We start from the raw sequence: 20,718 nt of genomic DNA, 5'->3' as shown, positions 1-20,718 counted from the left end.
AAATGGAAAGAGGTCTTGTTTTTTTACACTCTGAATATCTACTCAGGATGCAAATGAACTTTCTGTACAGTTTGATTTCCGGTTCGGAAAGAGGTATCTGCTTGTATCATATGAAGTGAAATAAAGATACATATCTTTCCTTGGGCAAAACTCCCATTGAAGTCAGTGGGTGAGTATGGATAGCAGGACAGAACTGAAGTCTTTATTTAATTTTTAGTGGTTTTATATTTTTTGGATTTTGCCCGTTTTAGTCCGTTATATTTTATAAGCTGCTGTCCCATGTGTGACGTGAATGCTTATTTGGGTGAGGAAAACCTAATAAATGAAGCTGCCATCATCATCACTATTATTATTGCACCACGACACTGTAACAAAGCAGAACTAGGAGACTGAAGCACTGAGTCATGCACTAATCTTCTACATTTTAGATCAGATATTTCTGTTACAGTTGATACCAAAGTACAATCTGCTTCATGTGGCTATTTCCTTTGTTTTGCAGGTTGCTTTGTCGATCTCACAAACAAAACCAAATAGCAAAGTAATATTTTTCCGCTAGCTGCATGTTGGCCTTTGTAACCTTCTGACAAATGAAATCTCAACCAGCACGGGCTACTGAAAGAGGCTATTCCCAGCTCCTTTGTAAGGAATTCATGTACTCAAAAACTCTGAGAACTTCTGAAAAATGAACAGCAGGAAAAGGGCTCCAGGGAGCCCTAGTTCAAAAACTGAAAAATAATTTGGGACTCGTACTGACAAGTACCCACCAAATTCTCCACATCACAAATAATAATAATCTCCATGGCTACCAGACATCCGATGGGAAATGCATCTTCCCCCATTAAGACAATAACCCTCACTAAATAAAGTGTTGCCCTATACAGAAGAAAATGGGGAACTGAGAGGGAAGAGAGCTGGACAACTAAGCTCTTGTCTCTTTTCAAGGGTCTTGGAGGGAAGCCATTAAGAATAAAATCCATGTATTTTCTGATTCATAACTCAGCCCAACAGGCATAATGTTGACACATTCAGGTTAAACCCTTAGTCCTCCACCAACTGAAACTACATAGAGCCCACTCATTTTTCCAGGCCAAGAATTAATTCTTTTCTGTAATAGTAAACTGAAATGCTCATAAACTTTATAAAATCAGAGGCATGCAATTTCTAAAAGCTCTTGCTGATATAGATAAAATGCTATGTAAGATACAATGCATTCATTTTGGTTAAGTAGTTAATTATATAGACCATCATCCATACAAGGTATCACAGAATATTCCCTAGCCAAATCATCTGTCCATGTAGATTCGTGAAAGATATGTAGAATATAACACACAGCTAAGATCTGTAGAGATGGTGGCAAAAAGAGGGAAAAAAGAATATGAAGGCAAAACTTCAGGAAAAATGATCGAGCTTGGGGAAAATGTCAGAGTTAGCACACAGATTTGTCCCTGGCTCTGCCACTGGTCTAGTGACTCACCTTGGGCAAGTCACTCTGTTTCCCCATCTGTAATATGGGGGTGATGGTACTGACCTCCTCTGTGAAGTGCTTTAAGAGCTGCAGATTGAAAACTTTCTATTTAAGAGCCAATTATTATTGCTATTTATTATTAGAGTGAGGACTTGGTGTTATCTTCAGCCAGAGAAGAGAGATGGGGCTTTCTCATGGGATTTGAAGAGCATCACATGAGATTAATTAGGTGCAGAGAGCTAATGCAGATGATAGTGGAAGCATAGGGAAAGAGCTACCTCCCAGACACAATAAAGAGAAAGAGAGTGGGGACAGTTTGGCATTTCTCCTCAGAGGAAGAATTCTGTGACCTTAGGGGGAGTGACTCCACCTCTCTGTGCCTTAGTGTTTTCTCTCCATCCTTTGTCTGTTTAGAATGTAAGTTCTTCAAGGCATGGGCTGTCTCCTACTCTGTTTGTACAGTGCCTAGCACAATGCAACCTCATTTTGGTTGGGTCCTGTAGGCCCTGCCATAATACAAATAATTCTAGTAACAACAGCAAAACATATTCAGAAGTAAACTAGGATGAGATTGATTGATTTATCCACCATAATGGAAGGACACTAAAGAAAACTAATAGCTGCACACTGGGAAGCATGTGAGAAGGAACACCAGCTCACACTTTTCGGTGCCATGAAAAGGCTTGCAGATGCCCTCAAACTAGAGCTATGCAAATAACAGATTTTTCAGTTTGCTGGCCATTCTAACAAATCAAAACATTAAAATTGTTTCCGGTCAATCTGAAAACAGTTTTTTTCAAAACGTTCAGTGAATCAAAAAGTAAAAGAAATCTTTTGGGTGAAACAGAACATTTCATTTCATTTTCAAGCTTTTGTTACATTTTTAATTTAAAAAAATACAATGAAAAGAAATTTGGAAAAAAAAATCTAAATGTTTTGTTTCAAAAATGTCAAAACAAACATGTTTTAATATTTTTCGGAGGTTAGGGGGTTTTTTTTTTAGGGTTTTTTCAATCAAAACAATTTGGTGAATTTAGCACAAAATTGCAAAATATTTTGGTGTCACGGAAGCTGCATTTTTTGCTGAAAAAAAGTTTTGGTAGAAAAATTTCGCCCACCTCTACATTAGATGTGACATTTAGATTGACTGGCTGTGCTGTTATCTGTGTCTAGAGTCACTGAGAGGCATCCTTGCTAATTATCACAATTAAGCGGGTTTGGCATTTATCAGAGAAATGATTGAGTAGATTCTACTGTAGTTCTAACGATAGACAAGTGTCATCCAACAAATATTCCAAACCTGATGTGTGTCAGTGGCAATATTATAAAGGTTTCATGGGAGTACTTACCAGACTAATGGATAATTGCATTGTAACAAAACTTAACATCTGCCCTTCTCTTCATGTATTTCTGAGAAACCATAATTCATTTTTATGTGCCTGTTTCTGGAACATCCACTCCCACTTCTATCAGTGTCACCCTACTCTCTCCTCTGCAGGTCTTGTGATGAGCAACACCCGGAAGTGAAGGCAGATGGATATGTGAACAACCTCGCGGAAGCAGTGGACATTATTGTGAAACAGTTGCACAAGTGATCGTGCTGTAGAAGAGACTGATTTAAAGGCACAAAGAAGTTGGACTTGACATCTGAAGCCTAGCATACAGCTCACACACCAGGCTACCTCTTCCCCTGTTCAATTCATTTCCCTCTCTTCACCTAATTTCTACACATATGCAAGTAACCATAGGAAACCAGTAATGCTAATAGTTTGTCATTAACGGCCTGATTTTCAAAGCTTCTCATTTCTAGGTACTAAAATGAAATGCCTTAATGATTAAAAACATTAAACCTAACAGGTGCTTATGACTTCCGTGAATCGTCTGATTTTCTAGCACCCGCGCATTCCCTTGAGTGCCATGTAGCAGGAAGAACAGATAAAATTAACTGATACAAGTGGATCTAGCACCACGTGGGCCAGACTCTGTCCCTACCTAGGGAACAGTGGGTTACCCCAGCCCCAGCATGGGGGAATCCAAAGGCAGCATAGGTCAGGCTCTAGGCTGCCCCTTTTTGTAGATGAGTGCAGAACTTTTGTGTGTAAGATGCGTGCGCACACCAGTCCCAAGGTGAAGTTTTGGGGCAACCCCCTCGTCTTGTAATGACATCCTTGATTTCCACCTGGCTGGGTGTAACCATCTGCTAAGAGTGGCGTCTTGTTCCAGATTTCTCAGCCTAGTGTGTGGGTGGCTTTGAAGCTGCTCAGGGCAGCAGTCGGGACTTGCTATCAGTGGGATTTTCAGAAATGCTCAGCACTGGCCCAACTCCACTCCAACTGAAGTCAAAGTACAAGGTCTAGGGGCCACGTAAGTCCTGCTTCACATGGGTGTCCCACATTTGAACTGTCAGCATCTAGTCACATTGTTTTAGTCTTCAACTGCTAAAAATAGCCTCCGATGCTTAGATGTTATTTTATGGCTGCTGGATGCCTGGCTTAATGATCTGGTGTTCGGTTCCCAGATTTAAAAAGCCAAGTAATGACTTTGCCCTGCATTGCTATTGCTTGAAAATCTTACTTGTAACAGGAAGAGGGTGGTGAAATCATCTGTGAATTAAATAGCACGCTGCTGCCTACATTAACTGCTTTATATTTTGCCCTTGTGGTTTTCAGCCATTACTAATCACTGAAGCAAATTAAATCTTGTGAATGTGCTAGGACTAATCCTGCAAGGTGCTGAGCACCCTCAACTCCTGTTGAGGCCAGGGGGAGATGAGAGCACCCAGAACCTTATGGGATTAGACCCTGATACATAGCACCTAAACACCTGGGGCCAAATTCACCCCGGATTGCAGTACCATGGACTTCACAGAAGCTACACCATGGGTGAATTCGGCCCAAAAAACTAGTGCCTGGGTAAAATGAACTCTCACGTCAAAATCCCTTGTGGTTACAGAAGAGAAAAATGCCTCATAAAGTAATAACAGAAAAAAGTGTGTACTATAGAAATAGATCAAGCTGTGTCTGTGGATAGAGTGGGGAAGGGGGAAGGCGACATCACTCCCATTGCATAGTCTGTATAAGGGACAACCACAATTACAATCTCTGTGCTCCACCGGCACCATCAAGGACACAGCCCAGCTCAGGGGGATGAGGTAGGACTAGAGTCATGGCACGGCCCCCTGCATCTGTCTCCAGAGTGGAACCAGTGCACCAGGAGAGCATGTGGCACCTGCTGCAGATTGTAAAAGTAGGTGCTCTCCTCCTGTGTGCCGGGGAACTCAAGGTAGGATTCCTCCCCGGCTCAGCCTCTGGGGCCAGGTGGCTCTCCTTCATCTGGGCTGGTGCATCTTGCACAGCCTAGCCCAGGGTTAGTGTGACATCTCTCTGGGTTCTCACTGCCCAAGATTGTGATGATGTCATCGTGGAAAGGATGATAAGGGAATTTTCCCATGTCTGGCAGTTTATTCAGGTTTCATGTTCAGATTTCCCCTTTTTATGCGTCTGTCAAATCTTTAATTGCATCTCTCTACATATTGACAGTTGTCTGGCGCTGCAGTGGTTTAGATTCTGGAGTTATTACAAATTGAGGAATAACATGATTGACAGGGGGTCTTTTGGTGGCTGACTTACTGAATGAATAAACCCAAGTACTGTGATTCTGACTCTTTCGTTGTTTTCAGCCAACCAAGTTGTCCTTTATGCACCTACGGCAATTTCTTAGGGATTCTCTAAGAATACAGGAAGAGATAATATGTGGTGCATTCCCAACTATCTGTGCCTGCAAACTTAAGTTCATTAAGGGCCCCTGCACACCATGTTACATAGGCGATTCACTGCTGATGCCAGTGGTAGTCTGAATTCACTGGATGCCAGGATGATATTGTTATAGAGGTACCGTGGAAAAAATGCTTTAAAATACAACAGAACAAGAATATCTTTGGCAAAGATGAGGATGGGAAACACACTTCAGCAGAAGTCTTGAAGCATCAAAGTTCCTGTGCACAAATAGCTCGAGGAAAATAAGAACATGAACAGCTGTTTTTCTACCTGTCAAACTGGGTGGAAACAGCTGCCAAAAAGCACAAACTAAAAGAGAGAAAATATAAGATCCTTGTCCTATCATTCCAGTGACTACAAGTGAGAACATTATGTATTCGGTCACATCACACTGATTCTTTCCACTCAGAATCATTCATGGGGAGATTTTTCAAAGGCTCAAAGCATGTACTATGGGAGGGAATGTGGCTTAGTGGATAGAGCACTGGACTGGGACTCAGGAGAGCATGTTACAAAGGCAAGAAACATTAAGTGAACTTTACGGCTGTGGAGGCAGAGACATAGAAAGGTTAAGTGATTTACCCAAGGTCACACAGAGTCAGGAGCAAAACTGGGAATAGAACCCAGGGTCTTAGTCTAGTTCAGCTGTGCTAACCTAGGCCACACTGTCTCCCTTAAGCCCACGTACATGGGTTCTAACAGTGGGTTCTCTCATTTCTCTTTTCAGAGTTTTACCTTTAAAGTCTCCCCAAGATCATTTCACAGGGGAAAATTTGGGGGTTGAGAGGGGTCATCAAGATTTTGAGGCTTGCTTCTTTTACTGAAGGACTTGCAAGCCGGTGTTAACGTGACTGGGCCCTGAGAACGGAGTGAGAATTTATTCTACCAATCCTTATCAGACAGACAACTTAGGGTATAATGAGTAAAAGCAAGTGAAGGCAATGAAAGAAATTATGAGTTAAAGAAAAAGCTAAGAGAGGGTTAAAAATGCACACAGAGACTAGTGCTGGCATTTTCAATAGTAAAGCATGGTTTCAAAGCATTTCCTTTCAGCCTAGATCCACACCAAGAAAGAGTTTCAAACTCAAGCTTATAATAGGGGGGGGAGGAAATGTTGGGGTGAAAGAGTTAAAGGGAAAATGCCCTAAGTTAAGAACAGATGGTTTGTTATGTGGGATTTCCCTTCCTGTCAAAATATCCTCTGCTGGTAATGTGCAAGGGGACAACAGACATACCACAGAGAGATCTCTGCCAACAGGAGAATAGAAGGTCTCCAGAAAGCCCTGGCTACTAAAAGATAATGGTCATTGAGAAGTTAACTCAACTGTGATCAAAACTGTCCTTGTTACCAGAGGACCCAGTCCCTTTAGAGAGCCAGAGAGGAAATTTACTGTTGCATGTCTGCTAGTTAAACAAATGCTATTGGCCTGTAGTATTATGGAAACTCTTCCGTTCCTTAGGGAGGGGGTTCTAGGGTTGTACAGATACACAGAGTTGTATTTATTTCCCATTCCCCTCTAGATAAAGCAGTACTGGCCACATTAAAATGATTGCTGCCTCTTTTCTCCAAGAATGTGCTTGTGAGAGCAGTTTAGGTGAGATCAAAAGGAGTTGGAAGTGGAAGTGAGGAGATTTTTGTCTCCCCTAAATGTACAGATAGTACCTCCCAACAACAAGTGACCAGCATGGCATCACACACAGATCTATTATACAGCATCCTTGGGTTTTGTCTATACATAGTAAAAGATCAGTCCCTTAGGAACTCAACTGAAGGGCCTGTGAATTGCCCCTTTAAAAAAGCTGCAATCAGCCAAAATCCCTAATCAGTCTGTCAGTCACCCAGCTGTGAATGAGTGGGTGCATAAGAAGCTGCACTCAGGCAGTTGTGGGCCTTTTTATGGGGGAGGGAGTGTTTAGTACTGGGAGAGACAGGACTTCTGCTACCCTATGGCAAATTCCTTACCTGGCCTGTTATTTACAGACATGCCTCCCTTTTGGGGGAAGATGAGACTTTGTGGAGCCATCTTTTTTTATCTAGGTGATTGTGGCATAATTTCCCAAGGGTAGTGGTAGAAACCTCATTGCTCGAGATGTTTAAAACTAGCCTGGACAAACCACTAGTAAATCTGCTCCTTGGAGTGTTATGTGCTGCTAGATGGGAAAGGACTAACTGATGTAACAGGTCTCTTCTAGCTCCAATTTCTATAAACTCTTCATATAACACACAATATGAAGCTTTACCCATCTGCACACACAGTGCAGCAGTGTTATCCAAAGTTCTTATAAGAGCCTTAATAAGGGAAGAAAACATCTGTAAGCTCTAATGCACCAGAAAAGAACCTAGTGGTCAGTGGGGAGGCTTTAGACAGCAATGGGGGGAGCTTGAAGATTGTAAAATGGTGGGGTTTGGAGGAATAAGCAGAAGGTTGTGAGTCAGGTCATCACCTCGAGAGCTAATCTGAGCTCTCCCACTGACTCTGTGTGGCCTTGGTGCTAAAATGCTGCGCCACAACCTTTTCTCAGCACTAGTCCCAGAACCTATCATGCAGGTATGAGCCCTTCTTTGCCATATTGGAGAAGGTGACAAACCACAGAAGAATGAGTGAAAATAGTTAGAAACTCTGGAGAGCCACCAAACTTAGCACAGTATTGTACAAATACATGTTCAGATACAGTGGAATGACACAGCTATTATAGGGCCAGGGGATGTGTGGGGTTATGTCTAATGTAATCGCATTCAAATCAGTTCAGCTCAACAAGTTAGTAAAAATAAGCAAGTATGCTCTTGTTGCCTTCCTAGACTGTTTCTTGTTCATCTTCATTCAAGAGCAGTGGCTCTAACTACCAAAGAACTGGTTTAAATACTTTAAGGTTTTAGCATGTGAACAACCTGTAACAGAAAAGGTAATTAATTTAGGTAACAAACACTAATGAGGTGTTGGCAACTAACGAGTAGCAAATGCAGGCAGCTGGTGGGATTGGAGTAGCTTTGGGTGGGGGGTGTGGGCAGAAGGAAAAAGTTAGTTCTCTTCCTGCTACCAAAATCTGACCCAAGCATTTCAGTTCTCCCAGGTGCTGTCATTTGTGCCTTAAATCTCCAGAGTCAATAGGGGCAGACTTACTGTAAAATACCAGCTGAGCATTGGGCTCTACTAGTCCTCCAGCCGTCACTGTAAAATATTTGATTTTAAGCTATGTTGTGATAACCTACTGGTGTTATTGCCTCTGTAGGTTGCAATGTTTGCTGTGGACCTGAAAGTCAAGTCTTAGCACTGTGAATATGCTCTATACACGATCTCCATTCTTGCACTGTGGGGAGGGTATATCTTTCTGCTGGGGAAATTGCCCTGGCTATAAATGGTGCTAAAGTTTCACTGTAAGTTCAGTACTGTCACTTCCTCATGACCTTCAGAATGGGGGTAGGGCTGCTTTTATAACTGAATGGTAATGCTCCTGCCATATTCTAAATGAATATCTCTGTGTTATCTATCGCTATTCAGTCTCACTGCATTGACAAACCTTTCATCAAAGTCTCACTCAGGCTTCTGGGAGAGCGGCCACTGATTTTCAGGAGAGTGGATTACAGTTCTCTTTAACTGCGGATTAAAGAAAACAGAGTTGTAGAACACAAACCAATCCAGATCATGATAGGAAGTGGAGCGCGCAGAGCATAGCTCAGATAACTAAAATAGGTGTATACTGTAGTGTGGAGTTAAAAATATTTTGCAGATGCATTAATCAGCACCTCTACCTCCTCAGGAAGGCACAGGACTACTTTATAAATAGGACTTTTCAATCACCTTCGTTTCCTTTGCAGTATTTATTTCTATGCTCGTTTCCAATTCTCTTGGATACCAAACACCCACACCACACCCTAACTACTGTAGCTACCTGAACCCTCTGACCCGTATCTGTTTGATAAATTTCCCCGTGGGAGATCTACTGGAGATAGCACAGTGCATGTTGCGGTAAATGTCATGTTAAGGGCACTCCAAGTCAAATGCCTCGCTTTGCAGCCCAGCTGCATCTACGCAGCAAATATGGCTGCTGAGAAGGGCTAAGTTGAGTTTACTATATTTATTGCTAAAATGGAGCCAGTGTCCACTCCCTAGACCTCTTTTTAAGCATTATTAACTTTATTTAAATCAGTCACACACTGACCCAGGGCTTTATAATATTCAAACACTGCCCCGTGATATTTAATATCCCAACTGCCTGTAGAATGCCTCAGCTGCTAACACCTAGTCAATATCAGAATACAAAAGGATAGGAGGGGCAAGTTGCTTGAATTCCTGCTCATTTTAATTCTCTCCTCCACTTGTTTTAGAGCTTCCTGTGAGCATTTCTTAAAAGAAATTCACAGGGTTGATTTTCAGAGAAGCAGGGCACATGCAGTTACCACTGACTTTGTTTGGAGTGCAGGGGGCTCAGCAATTCTGAAAATCAGGACCCCATATGGAAGCTGGCTTTGGTTTCAATACCAAAGAAAGCAGTTCTTTAAAACCCTAAAGATCAGGCCTTCTCTCCCCTCCCCACCTCTCATCTCATTATGTTAAGAAAAACTGTCCCTACTCTTTGACGTCTCTGATCAGCTGGGATTATAGGCATAAAAAACAATTTCCTTAACATCAGTAACTATTTAAAAAACAAAACAAAACTTTGCTTCACACAAACTCTTACAAATCCAATCCTTCCTGAACTTTCATCTGATTACAATAGAAACTCCATGCCCGCCTCTAAACAGCTTTAGAGAAAGAATGTGTCATCTAATCATACAGAACTGGTACTGAACTGCGTCACTCACTGCCTCAGAACTTCCTCCTAACTTGGCCTTAGGTCAGCTGCTGCCTGCTTTGTCTGGTTGTATGGCTGCAATTATCAGGAATTAGCTTGTCACACTCAAAAAATATCCTTTAGCCTTGATTTAGGACTGTGAATTAATAGGCAAATCCTAAATTCCCTTTGCTTTTTAACCATAAGAATGAGCTTGTGTCTTAGACTGGACTGAGATGCAGAAGATTTGTGTTCTAATGGGCCTCAGGCTTCTTGAGTGACCTTGGACAAGTCACTTAAATGTTCTCTGCCTCAGTTTCCCCATTTGTTAAATGGGAGTAATAATACATGGAAAGGGGGTGATGAGGATTTGTTAAGCAGTGCTTATAAACCATTTTAAGACCCTGGGTTATAAGTGCGAAGTATAATTTTTTTTGTAATGCCAGAACCTAAGCAGCTGGTGTGCTGTGGCCCTTTCTTATTGCACTTGTCATATGAGGGCATTTCAGGCCTGCCTCTTTGTACATACTGTAATACTGCATATTATGTACATTACTCATGACAATAGTAAACAGTGTAACAAGTAATCTCTTTGTAATGTTCCCGAGTGTGGTGTCAAACAGCACTATGTTAAAGCACATTAGCAGGGTCTACGCGGACCAACTAATGTGCACCACATTAGTGCGCCTTAGAAATCACACCTCCATTGCTGCCCCTTGTAGACAAGCCCTTCAATCCAAGTAATCTTTTCCAGTGTTTAATGGACAAACACCTATCTTTATTTTTATTAGAGGGGGGTTTACTAGTGGTTAAAACCAAAAATCAGAAGCCCTCAGCATAATGGTATTGTATGAAGTGAATTGAAAAATACTATTTATTTTTTTTTTATCATTTTTACAGTGCAAATATTTGTAATAAGAAATAATATAAAATGAGCACTGTACACTTTGTATTCTGTGTTGTAATTGAAGTCAATATATTTTAAAATGTAGAAAAACATCCAAAAATATTTAATATATTTCAATTGGGATTCTATTGTTTAACAGTGCAATTAAAACTGATTAATCACGATTAATTTTTTTGAGTTAATCATGTGAGTTAACTGTGATTAATTGACAGCCCTAATGTTGATAGATGAATACGGCCTAAGATAAGCCCACCAATATTATTATTATCTGCACCTTCAATTCAGCGGTCCGAGGACGGTTTTGGTACTCACCCATTCACCTTATTTTTGCATCCTGATCTCATGATGATACAACTACAACAACCCCACAAGTGCGCAGTGAAACTAATGTTATGCTGTTGTTGCATATATGACTTTTTTTTTTAAGCCAGCTTGACTGGTACTAATTCCTGGTAATGGGCAACATAAACCCTCATTAAAGATAGCGATCAAAAGTGTCACTGAACCAGTGAATTATCTAGTGGCTCTAAGTAGTACAGATCATCTACTATAAAGAAGGTTTAATTATTTTTGGCACCCAAAAAATTATGAACCAAATTGTGTATGTGTTGTATATGTCTTTCCATTATCCATTTGTTCTGTGCATCAATTCCTTATTTCTTTTGCTCGTATCTCTTAAATCATTACATAAATATGATACAAATGCACAGCAAATCAGAGGAAAGATAGTATTGTACTTTAATGCTGTAAGAAAAATGAACATATGTATGTTATATTAAGGTTCAGTGGGGGCAAAAGTTAAACATGCCCTTCTAAACCCAAATATAGATAACTAATTATTATTTGAGGGGAGGTTACTAGATTTCCTTTCCTTTAAAGGAACAGACTCAATTGTTATCTTTCTTCATCAACAGTAAATTTGTGTCTGTTTCTGTAAAACTGCACAGAAATACTAGCCCTACCATGGTATGTGTGGGCAGCACCATTACTCAAGGGTTGTGATCCATAGACTACTGGGAGGCTCATGAATGCAGTCCATGTGGAAGAGGTCAATGGCTTCCCATCACCATGGCTGCTCCAGAGGTTCCTGTGGAAAAGATAGAGTAGTCCCAGACTGTGATAAATTTCTAGTGGAATTTCTGCAGGGTGGTTAGGGCAACAATCCACCACTCTACCTAGTCTCTGCCTCTCCCCCACTGTAGAACTGGATCTGCATAGGTGTGTCTGTGGGGTCCAGAGAAAAGAGTGAAGCTATCACAGCGGTGGCTGATCTCCAACCTCTTTCCATGCAGGACAGGAAGGAAATTCATGTGGAGGGTCCTGTTTGTGTACAGATGTGAGGGAGATTATTTGGGATCTTGTTTTTTTCAGGCACCATCGTTATTCCCAGAGATTTAAAAGGTATTTGTTGCCTTTGGTAAGGCCCACCTAGCCGAACAACCACAGCACAAAGCTCCGTGTCTTTATAGCAGGAGAGGAAGTCTTCTGTCAACACCAGCAGTACCCTGGTAATGGAGAAACATAGCAAAGCATAAACAAAGACCAGTGCTGGGCAGCCGGTTATTGAACCAGGAAGCTTTATTTACATAGTAAAAGTAACAAGCAAATTCCTGAGACTGAGTTGCTCTAGTGCAATAAAGTCATTGAGAGAGTACAAATCAGCAGTCTTCTTGACTTTCAGGTGAAAGAACAGTCTTTGAACAAAGATTACACCTTCTACAAATCCAACTTTGTATACATTTACGTACATTTGCATTTGTGCAATTAACATGGAGAGACTCTTACTTCAGTTCATAGCTTTCAGAAGGCTTTTTTTGTCTGTCATCTTCTTTCGATTCTTAAACATCAAAAACAGACTCTGTAAAACACTGCTACAATCCTAAAACGTCCTACATAAGTCCATTGTCCTGTCATCCAGGATTTTTAAACAATGCACTTGAAACACAACTTTATTGGCCAAATAGGCTATTATGTGAGAAATTACAATCTATTCTACAAATACTTCCTTTGTGTCTTCTTTTTTCCATATGAAGATGTATTGCAATCTTTCATAGAACAACCTCCATGAGCTATACCTGCAAATACACAGCAAATTCCCTGTGAGTATGTTACCAGTGCTAACAAGAAGGACTTTATCCACTAATATACTTTTTAAAAATAATTTTATTGAATGCTGAAATTTTATTGCTGTTGATATTTTGCTGTCATCATTAAATGTCTGTAGTCCAAATTGATCCAGGTTCCAAATCAGTCACTGTCAATCTCCATGATGATTAGACTATTAATTACCTAGCATATAAAATCATTTGCTCCATAGTGCTAGACTCTTGCATATGGTAGGAATTCGAAGTACGGGTTATTCAACGCATCTGTGTAATATTGGTGAAGTCCTAAAAAGCTAAGAAATCCTCCCCATAGGGATCCATGGTTTTTAAGCTGGTGTCACTGCATGTGTAAGATCTTGCTGAGCTTCCATCATGTTCTGAAGAGCAACACACCTTCTAATTTTACAATCAACAGGATGTCCCCGGAATCGGAGGCACATACTATATTCTAGTTCAGATTTTTTTAATTGTTTTAATATACATATAAATCCGGAAATGTTTTACCTCTACAGAAAATTTTTTAAAAAGTAAGGCTTTATTAACCTGAAAATCAGTACAAAAATCATACAAAACAAAAAAACCAACCCTCAAAACAAAACACCGCTGTGGCCTAAAATTGTTGCTAACTGTAGTTTGTGTCTATGCTAATGTGCCCATCTAAGGCCATTGCTCGTTGTAGAAGCATCTTTAGTAAGGCAAACAGGTTGTGCTGCAATGTAAACTGTATGCTACTGCTATGTTGAATACAGCTGGGGAGTGATCCATTTGGTCACTTTCCTACTGTGCATGTTTTAACATGGCATAGCAGCCCTTTAAAAAATAAAAGCCCTTATGAATTAAAAGTCGGAGATATGTAAATACCAGAGTGCTTCTATAGCTCTAAAAGAAAACAACTAAAAAACAAGTCAGTCCAGGTTTTCACAAATCAGCATAGCAAAAGATACTCTAGATACTTCTAGAGAGATACTCTAGAAGCATTGTGGTGATGGTCCAATGCACTACATCTGTAAACCACTGCACCACTGCATCTGTCAGGCTTAGGAATATTGACCTCTGGGGAGCTGTAGAGGTCAGAAAGAAGGGGCTGCAGCAGCGGGATACACAGTAGAGAGGCAACCTCTTGATAGAGGAGAGGGAATGGGAACAAGATTGGTGCTGTAGAAGTTGGGGCAGTACTAACAGTTCAGGAGCCAGAACTGACAGTAAAGGTTTTGGGAGCATTTGCACACTGTTCCATCAGTCCAACTGGTAGCTGGTTTGATGTTAATGATGTCTCAGAGCTACGCCACCAGCAGAGCTTAGGAAATATCATTTGAGGGGAAATACCAGTCATTTCACTTGCACAGGAAGACTCAAAATAGTCACTGAAGCCAAATGGTATGATTTGTGGCTATAAAAGGTAAAATAGACACTAAAACATTAACAAAATAGTCTCTCATACAGTGAAGAAACCACCCTTCTTAGGCAATCTTCCAGCAGAAGAGACCATCCCAGACTGAACTGAGTAGCAGTTCTTTATGAGAAGGGCACTACCCAAAAGCATCTTATTCTTGTCAGTTCCTTTAGAGCAGCGGTTCTCAACCTTTCCAGACTCTTGTACGCCTTTCAGGAATCTGATGCCTGAGCCCTGCTGCCTGGGGCTCAAGCCTGAGCGCCGCTAAACATGTAACTTAGCTTTCTGGGGCGCCCTGTGGTGTGGGGCCCCAGGCAATTGCCCTGCTTGCCACCCCCTAACACCTACTTTGCACTTGCAACCCCCCTAATCCACGCCTCCCCCCCAGGTTGTGAAACACTGATCTAGATGAGTTGAGGTACCCCCTGGAAGACCTCTGCCTACCCCCAGGGGTATATGTACCCCTGGTTGAGACCCATTGCTTTAGAGGTTTCACTGTATAGATAGTCTGCTTTTGAGAAAACTGATATTTTGTCAGTGTCTTTTAAAAAGTGTGCACACAAAAGTGCACGTGTCCCAGGTAGTACTGTGCATAGGTCACAGAATGCACTTCTGAATGCAAGGTTCAATGTGTGCATGATTACCTTTATGCATCCACAACTCGGGCATACAACCGTCTGAATGCACACTTTCAAAATGATGTGCCTAAAGGATTTAGACAAGGTGTGTTTTCTTGATTAATTCATGGAACAAAATATTGTTTTCACAGAGCTGTGTAATTCCAGAACATTAAAAATAAAATCATCCCTATCCCCCCAAAATTATTACTTGTTTGGCTTCCACTTTGTGCCAGCATCATATCTAGAGAGAGAGAGAGCTGAAATTAACATTGTTACAAACAAAACACTCTGTGCAATTTGACTGGACACTTTATAAAGCTATACAACTGGATGGATTCCACTGTGATACTAGATGCCACACACATCTTGAACCACTGCAGAAAAAAAGTGCAGTAACATAAGAAGATGTGATTAAAATTCCATATCTAGGATATTGTTCTCCTATAAGTAAAAAAGAAAAGAAAAGATTGTTTCCTCATAGACCTGTTAGCAAGTGAACAGCTTATTTTACCAAGGTAAAAGGTATAATAAATTGTATAAATGTAATGTTCACCACTTCATCATTGCTAAAAATGGGGGCAGGGAAAGGGAAAGCTTTCAGTGCTGCTACCTGGCTTTTCAACATCTTGAGAGCTTACTTTGTCAAATAATCATACTGCATTTTATATCACACCATTTCACAGTAAAACACGCCAAACGAAAGCACGGAAAATCTGGATTTGTTAGCGGGACAGGGGTTAAACCCTCTCTGAATGAATGTGTTTTATTTCTGTGATTTGGTAAATCACAGGATAAATCCAATTCTAAGTGATCGGAAAGCGATTTCTCATCTCACCTATTGCATACACCCTAACAACATGGATGACCATTGGCAACAAGCCCTGTACAGCATTGGCGCTGTGGAACTCCTCAAGCGCAGTAAGATCAAACTGTCCATCAGTTTAGACAGGGCGAGTGCTGCACCAGATGCTTTGTGCCGGCCGTGTTCTGTACGTCAGCTCACAGTCATTATGAGTTCCATGCCAAATTTAAAACAAACGTGTGTTTTTTAAAAAATGAACCCTTAAAAGAAAGAAAAAAATATCACATCCCTGAATAAGAAGTACTGGAGAAAAGGCTGGCAAGATGTAGGTAGAAGCAGAGGAATAATAAAAAAGGTTTTGGTGTATGAAACCTTGGAAGGGCTTTCACACGAGTTCTTCAAAAAGAGGCAAATGACTCACTTGGACTCTCCTACAGTAATGAACCTTCAGTCTTCAGCAAAACTAAATGTGAAATCCTGCCCCCCCCCTCCCATTAAAGCCACTGAGTTTTGCCACTGGCTCAGAATTTCACCCTATGTTGCCTGCCAGATGTGCCCGACAAGCACAAAGGCTTTAATAAATGTACTCTTATCACACTGGACAAGGACATCTAAGAAAATCTGAGCCTGTTGGGACGTTTGTTTTGTTTTATTGTTAAGTCTCCAATTCTGATCTCACTTATACCAGTTTTCTACTGGCTTCGCTCCACTGACTACAATGGACATACTCAGATTGACGCTGGTATGACAGCGAGATCAGAACAGTCACCATCAGAACTCATGTTACCTGCCAAACACTGAGCCGCCTCTTCTAAAAGCCCTGCTTTCACAAGCCCAATAGAAAGCTGGACTATTTTTCCACTGGGGCTAAAAGAGGGGCTTGAAAGGAAGAACACTAAAGCAGCTGTGTCTATTAGCAACTTCTTTTGGAAACATCAGAATTTGCTCTTATGCTAATGCCCGGCACAGCTCTAACACTGATCTGAAGTTCCCAAACACTGAGACCTGGGCCAGATCCTCAGCAGGCATAATGCCATTGATGTCAAAGGTAACTCATGTCAGCTGTTGATCTGGCCCCAGGGGGTTTGTTTTTATTGTGCATTCCCTACCCTCTGCTTTCGTTGAATTAAGGAAACTGAAAATATAAATCCTTTGCTGTGATCATGATCAAATGTCAAGCACTACGCTTGTGATTTCCCTCTCATGGCTCTGTTGATGCCTGCAGGTCTAAAAAGGCTTTATGGCAAGGCAATATGGGATGATTCTGTGGTTATGACTGTAGGAGTGTTGCCTAAGTAAGACTGCCGGGTTTCAGTTATAAGATCGTTCACTCGGACTTGAGCTGAATAAAGATCTCCAGGATGAAAGGTTAAACTAAGGATTCATCACCCCCTTGCAATCTCTCCTCTCCTAGTGTCTAAGGTGCAGTATGAAATCAGAAGAAGGGGTATGAATCACTTAAAATGAAACATTCCTTATAGCTTGCTGCCCAGAAAGCCCAGGCTGATGAGGGAGGGTCCCACTGAGGCATAACATAGCCTCTCTCAGTCTGGCTCTCTGTACTAGACAGTACCTAGTTTGTGAATCAAAACCAGTACTTTATTTTCCAGTCCTTAAAAAAAAAATCTAAACACACATATTCACTAAGAAATTGCAGCTACTCCAATACCTGCAATTTCAAGTTTACTAAAAGCTGTTGACTTAATGGTGGAGGGGGGGAAAATGCAGTTTGGAGATCTCTAGAATGCTTCTTTCCAAAGCCCCATGGGCTATTTTAACCAAACTAGCTGATATCTGGCTACAGTAGTTACATAGAATTTCAAGATTTAAAAAAAAAAAATTGCTCAGGATACCTGATGAAATTTTGGCAAGGCTGGTTTTGTCTCCTATTGCTGATAGGACGAGAACATGGATTTGCTTTTATGCCTAAATACAGTATAACCCAAGTATTACACCTAGGAGATTTTACTACTCACTGTTCTTAATTCACATCCCCAAACCCTGACGCAAACAATATTCTTTAATTGTTTTCTATTTGCTCAATGTCTAATTCGCCATCTAGTGGAAAGACATTCCGCCCCCCTGTTCCACTACTCTTCCATGAAGCCCTTTCATCTTCTTTTCTACTGCTCTCGTCTTCCGTGGCACAATAGTCTGACTCTTCCCAAGAGAGGTCGTCTTTGCTAACGCTACGTTCTTCTGCGTTCGAGTGTGGCTCTGGCACGGGGGTGCAGGCTGGTGTCCTGCCTGGCATGACATCAGAGGAGGAAGGAGATGCTGTCCATGACTTGGGGCTGTTGATACCAGGGCAGAACTGACTCTGCTGAGCGCAGTCGTCCACTGTGGTGCTAAGGCAGCTAAGGCTGTTAAAGGTTTGACGATTCTGCAGAGGGAACAGAAAACAGGCACATGAAACAATGGCATTCAGTTTGCACAAACAAGGTCAGAGAATCAGCTGAATTTAGAGAGAGGGAAAAATGTGCTACTTCACCTAAGACATCTCCATGCGAGAGCAAAATTGGTCCTTATTGAACACTTACTGGTGTTCTCCCCTTCCTTCCCCCTCCCCCCCACTCCACCATGGACATTTCATGACATAGATATTTTCTAAGGAATATCCCGGGGAGAAAATACCCCAGGCACTAAAGGGCTCATTAAACTAGCAGAGAAAGGCATAACAAGAACCAGTGGCTGTAAGATAAAGCCAGTCAAATTCATAATAAAAATAAGGCCCAATTTTTAATAGAGATAAATTAATATTGGACCAAGCTACGAAAGAAGTGGTGGATGCGCCATCTCTTTTTGTCTTCAAATCGAAACAGGATGCCTTGCTGGAAGATATGCTTTAGGCAAACTTATTGGGTTTGGGCTGCATACAGGAGTAAACAGATGGAATTCTAAGGCTTGTGTTATCCAGGAAGTCAGACTAGATGATCTAAAATTCCCTTCTGGCCTCAGAGATCTATAAGTGAATTCCAACAGCATTCAAAATGATTAATTGAAATGTTCATCTTTAGAGTCTTCAGAAGCCAGTGCAGAGAATGCTGTTCAAGTCTCTCAAAAGATAATAATTACACTTAGTAAACCCTTTGTGAAAAAGAAAAATCCCATCAGCAAACCGATCGAGCAGACAACCTGTCTCTCTAAAGCCCTCAAAGACTTAATATGTTACTTTCTCCAAATCTGCCAGTAAGAATTCGGTATTCTCAGCAGCAGCAATTTACATGCTGGAAATCCAGGCCTACTGTTAGTTCCCTTTGCAGTAGTTCTTGCATTTCTTCCACCTTCTGTAATGTCTGCTGGATGCAAATGTACCCACTTAGTTTTAGAGTAACAGCCGTGTTAGTCTGTATCCGCAAAAAGAAGAACAGGAGTACTTGTGGCACCTTAGAGACTAACAAATTTATTAGAGCATAAGCTTTCGTGGACTACAGCCCACTTCTTCGGATGCATATAGAATGGAACATATAATGAGGAGATATATATACACACATACAGAGAGCATAAACAGGTGGGAGTTGTCTTACTAACTCTGAGAGGCCAATTAATTAAGAGAGAAAAAAAAAAAAAAAAAAAAAAAAAAAAAACTTTTGAAGTGATAATCAAGCTAGCCGAGTACAGACAGTGTGATAAGAAGTGTGAGAGTACTTACAAGGGGAGATAGTCAACGTTTGTAATGGCTCAGCCATTCCCAGTCCTTATTCAAACCGGAGTTGATTGTGTCTAGTTTGCATATCTCTCACACTTCTTATCACACTGTCTGTACTCGGCTAGCTTGATTATCACTTCAAAAGTTTTTTGTTTTTTTTTTTTCTCTCTTAATTAATTGGCCTCTCAGAGTTAGTAAGACAACTCCCACCTGTTTATGCTCTCTGTATGTGTGTATATATATCTCCTCATTATATGTTCCATTCTATATGCATCCGAAGAAGTGGGCTGTAGTCCACGAAAGCTTATGCTCTAATAAATTTGTTAGTCTCTAAGGTGCCACAAGTACTCCTGTTCTTCTTTCCACTTAGTTTTGGATATATTACACATTATCCCAGCCTGGCTGCTTTAGGACCTTGAGATTTGAGAACTCATTCAGCACAGATCCATCCAATTGTAACTAAATGAATTTATTTTTTTAAAAGCCATTTACTGCCATTTGATGGGACATTTTGGACAAGCTGATATAACTGAAATATCATGCATAAAAGGATCACAGCTACTGAGCAAGGAGACTTCTCCCTTTCATAGGAGCGCTTGCAGTATTGCTCCTAAATACGTCTTTCTCATTACAAATTGTTTAAATCTATGGCCAGATTGAGGAAAGCCTTTAAGCTTGTAGTCTCTGCAGACTGCACCTCTGTAGTAGAGAATGGAGAACTGGCTCCATTTTATATGGATTAGGACCCTAATTTTAAAGCATGTGCTTAAGACCCATTGATGTCTTTAGGACTTAAGCATGTGCTTAAGTGCTTTTCTGAATTGGGGCCTTTGTGGTTATGCTACAGTGATGAGCACTGTATCTCAGTACCATGCCCGTTTATTAAGGGGAACACAAGATCTCTGTATCGCTCATATCTGTATGAAACAGGCTTTGTGGTTGGTTGTAGTTTCTTGAAACTCTTTATTTAGCTCACATACTGTCAGATCAAAATGGTTTCAAAACACTGACAACGATGAGATCTTTGCCGGCATTTAGAATTGCTCATGTTAAGTTACGGTATGTATGACATGACAATTCTCGTCCCTGGAGATACTGCTGACTGCACATGCATACATATTTGTAGAGACACTTTTTAAAAGAAACAAACAAAATTCTAATCACTTATCTTAATTAGAATAAATTGCCACTCTCCTGATGTTCACTATGTAAGCAAAGCACGTAGTGC

At 40.9% G+C, this 20,718-nt stretch overlaps 2 protein-coding genes across 6 annotated transcripts in view; one reads left to right on the top strand and one right to left on the bottom strand.

Annotated features, from left to right (window-relative positions):
- Window positions 1–20,718, top strand: part of LHPP (phospholysine phosphohistidine inorganic pyrophosphate phosphatase) — a 242,687-nt gene that overhangs the window by 167,106 nt on the left and 54,863 nt on the right. The window contains exon 7 of one of the 2 annotated variants that reach the window (XM_054035064.1): window positions 2,964–3,319. The exons of the other annotated variant lie outside the window; for it this stretch is intronic. Within the exon in view, the coding sequence (XP_053891039.1) occupies window positions 2,964–3,060 (97 nt within the window). The 3' untranslated portion in view covers window positions 3,061–3,319. Of the gene's footprint in view, window positions 1–2,963; window positions 3,320–20,718 lie in introns of those variants that run through there. 2 annotated transcript variants of the gene reach the window in all.
- The window catches only part of FAM53B (family with sequence similarity 53 member B), a 139,202-nt gene continuing 130,954 nt past the window's right edge, over window positions 12,471–20,718 (bottom strand). For all 4 annotated transcript variants that reach the window (XM_054035059.1, XM_054035060.1, XM_054035061.1 and 1 more), the window contains exon 5: window positions 12,471–18,224. In XM_054035059.1, coding sequence (XP_053891034.1) covers window positions 17,862–18,224 — 363 coding nt within the window. In that variant the 3' untranslated portion in view covers window positions 12,471–17,861. The remainder of the gene's footprint in view (window positions 18,225–20,718) is intronic.

This window comes from Malaclemys terrapin, chromosome 7, assembly GCF_027887155.1.
Source record: "Malaclemys terrapin pileata isolate rMalTer1 chromosome 7, rMalTer1.hap1, whole genome shotgun sequence".
NCBI lineage: Eukaryota > Metazoa > Chordata > Testudines > Emydidae > Malaclemys > Malaclemys terrapin.
This window is presented reverse-complemented; position numbering and strand designations above follow the sequence as displayed.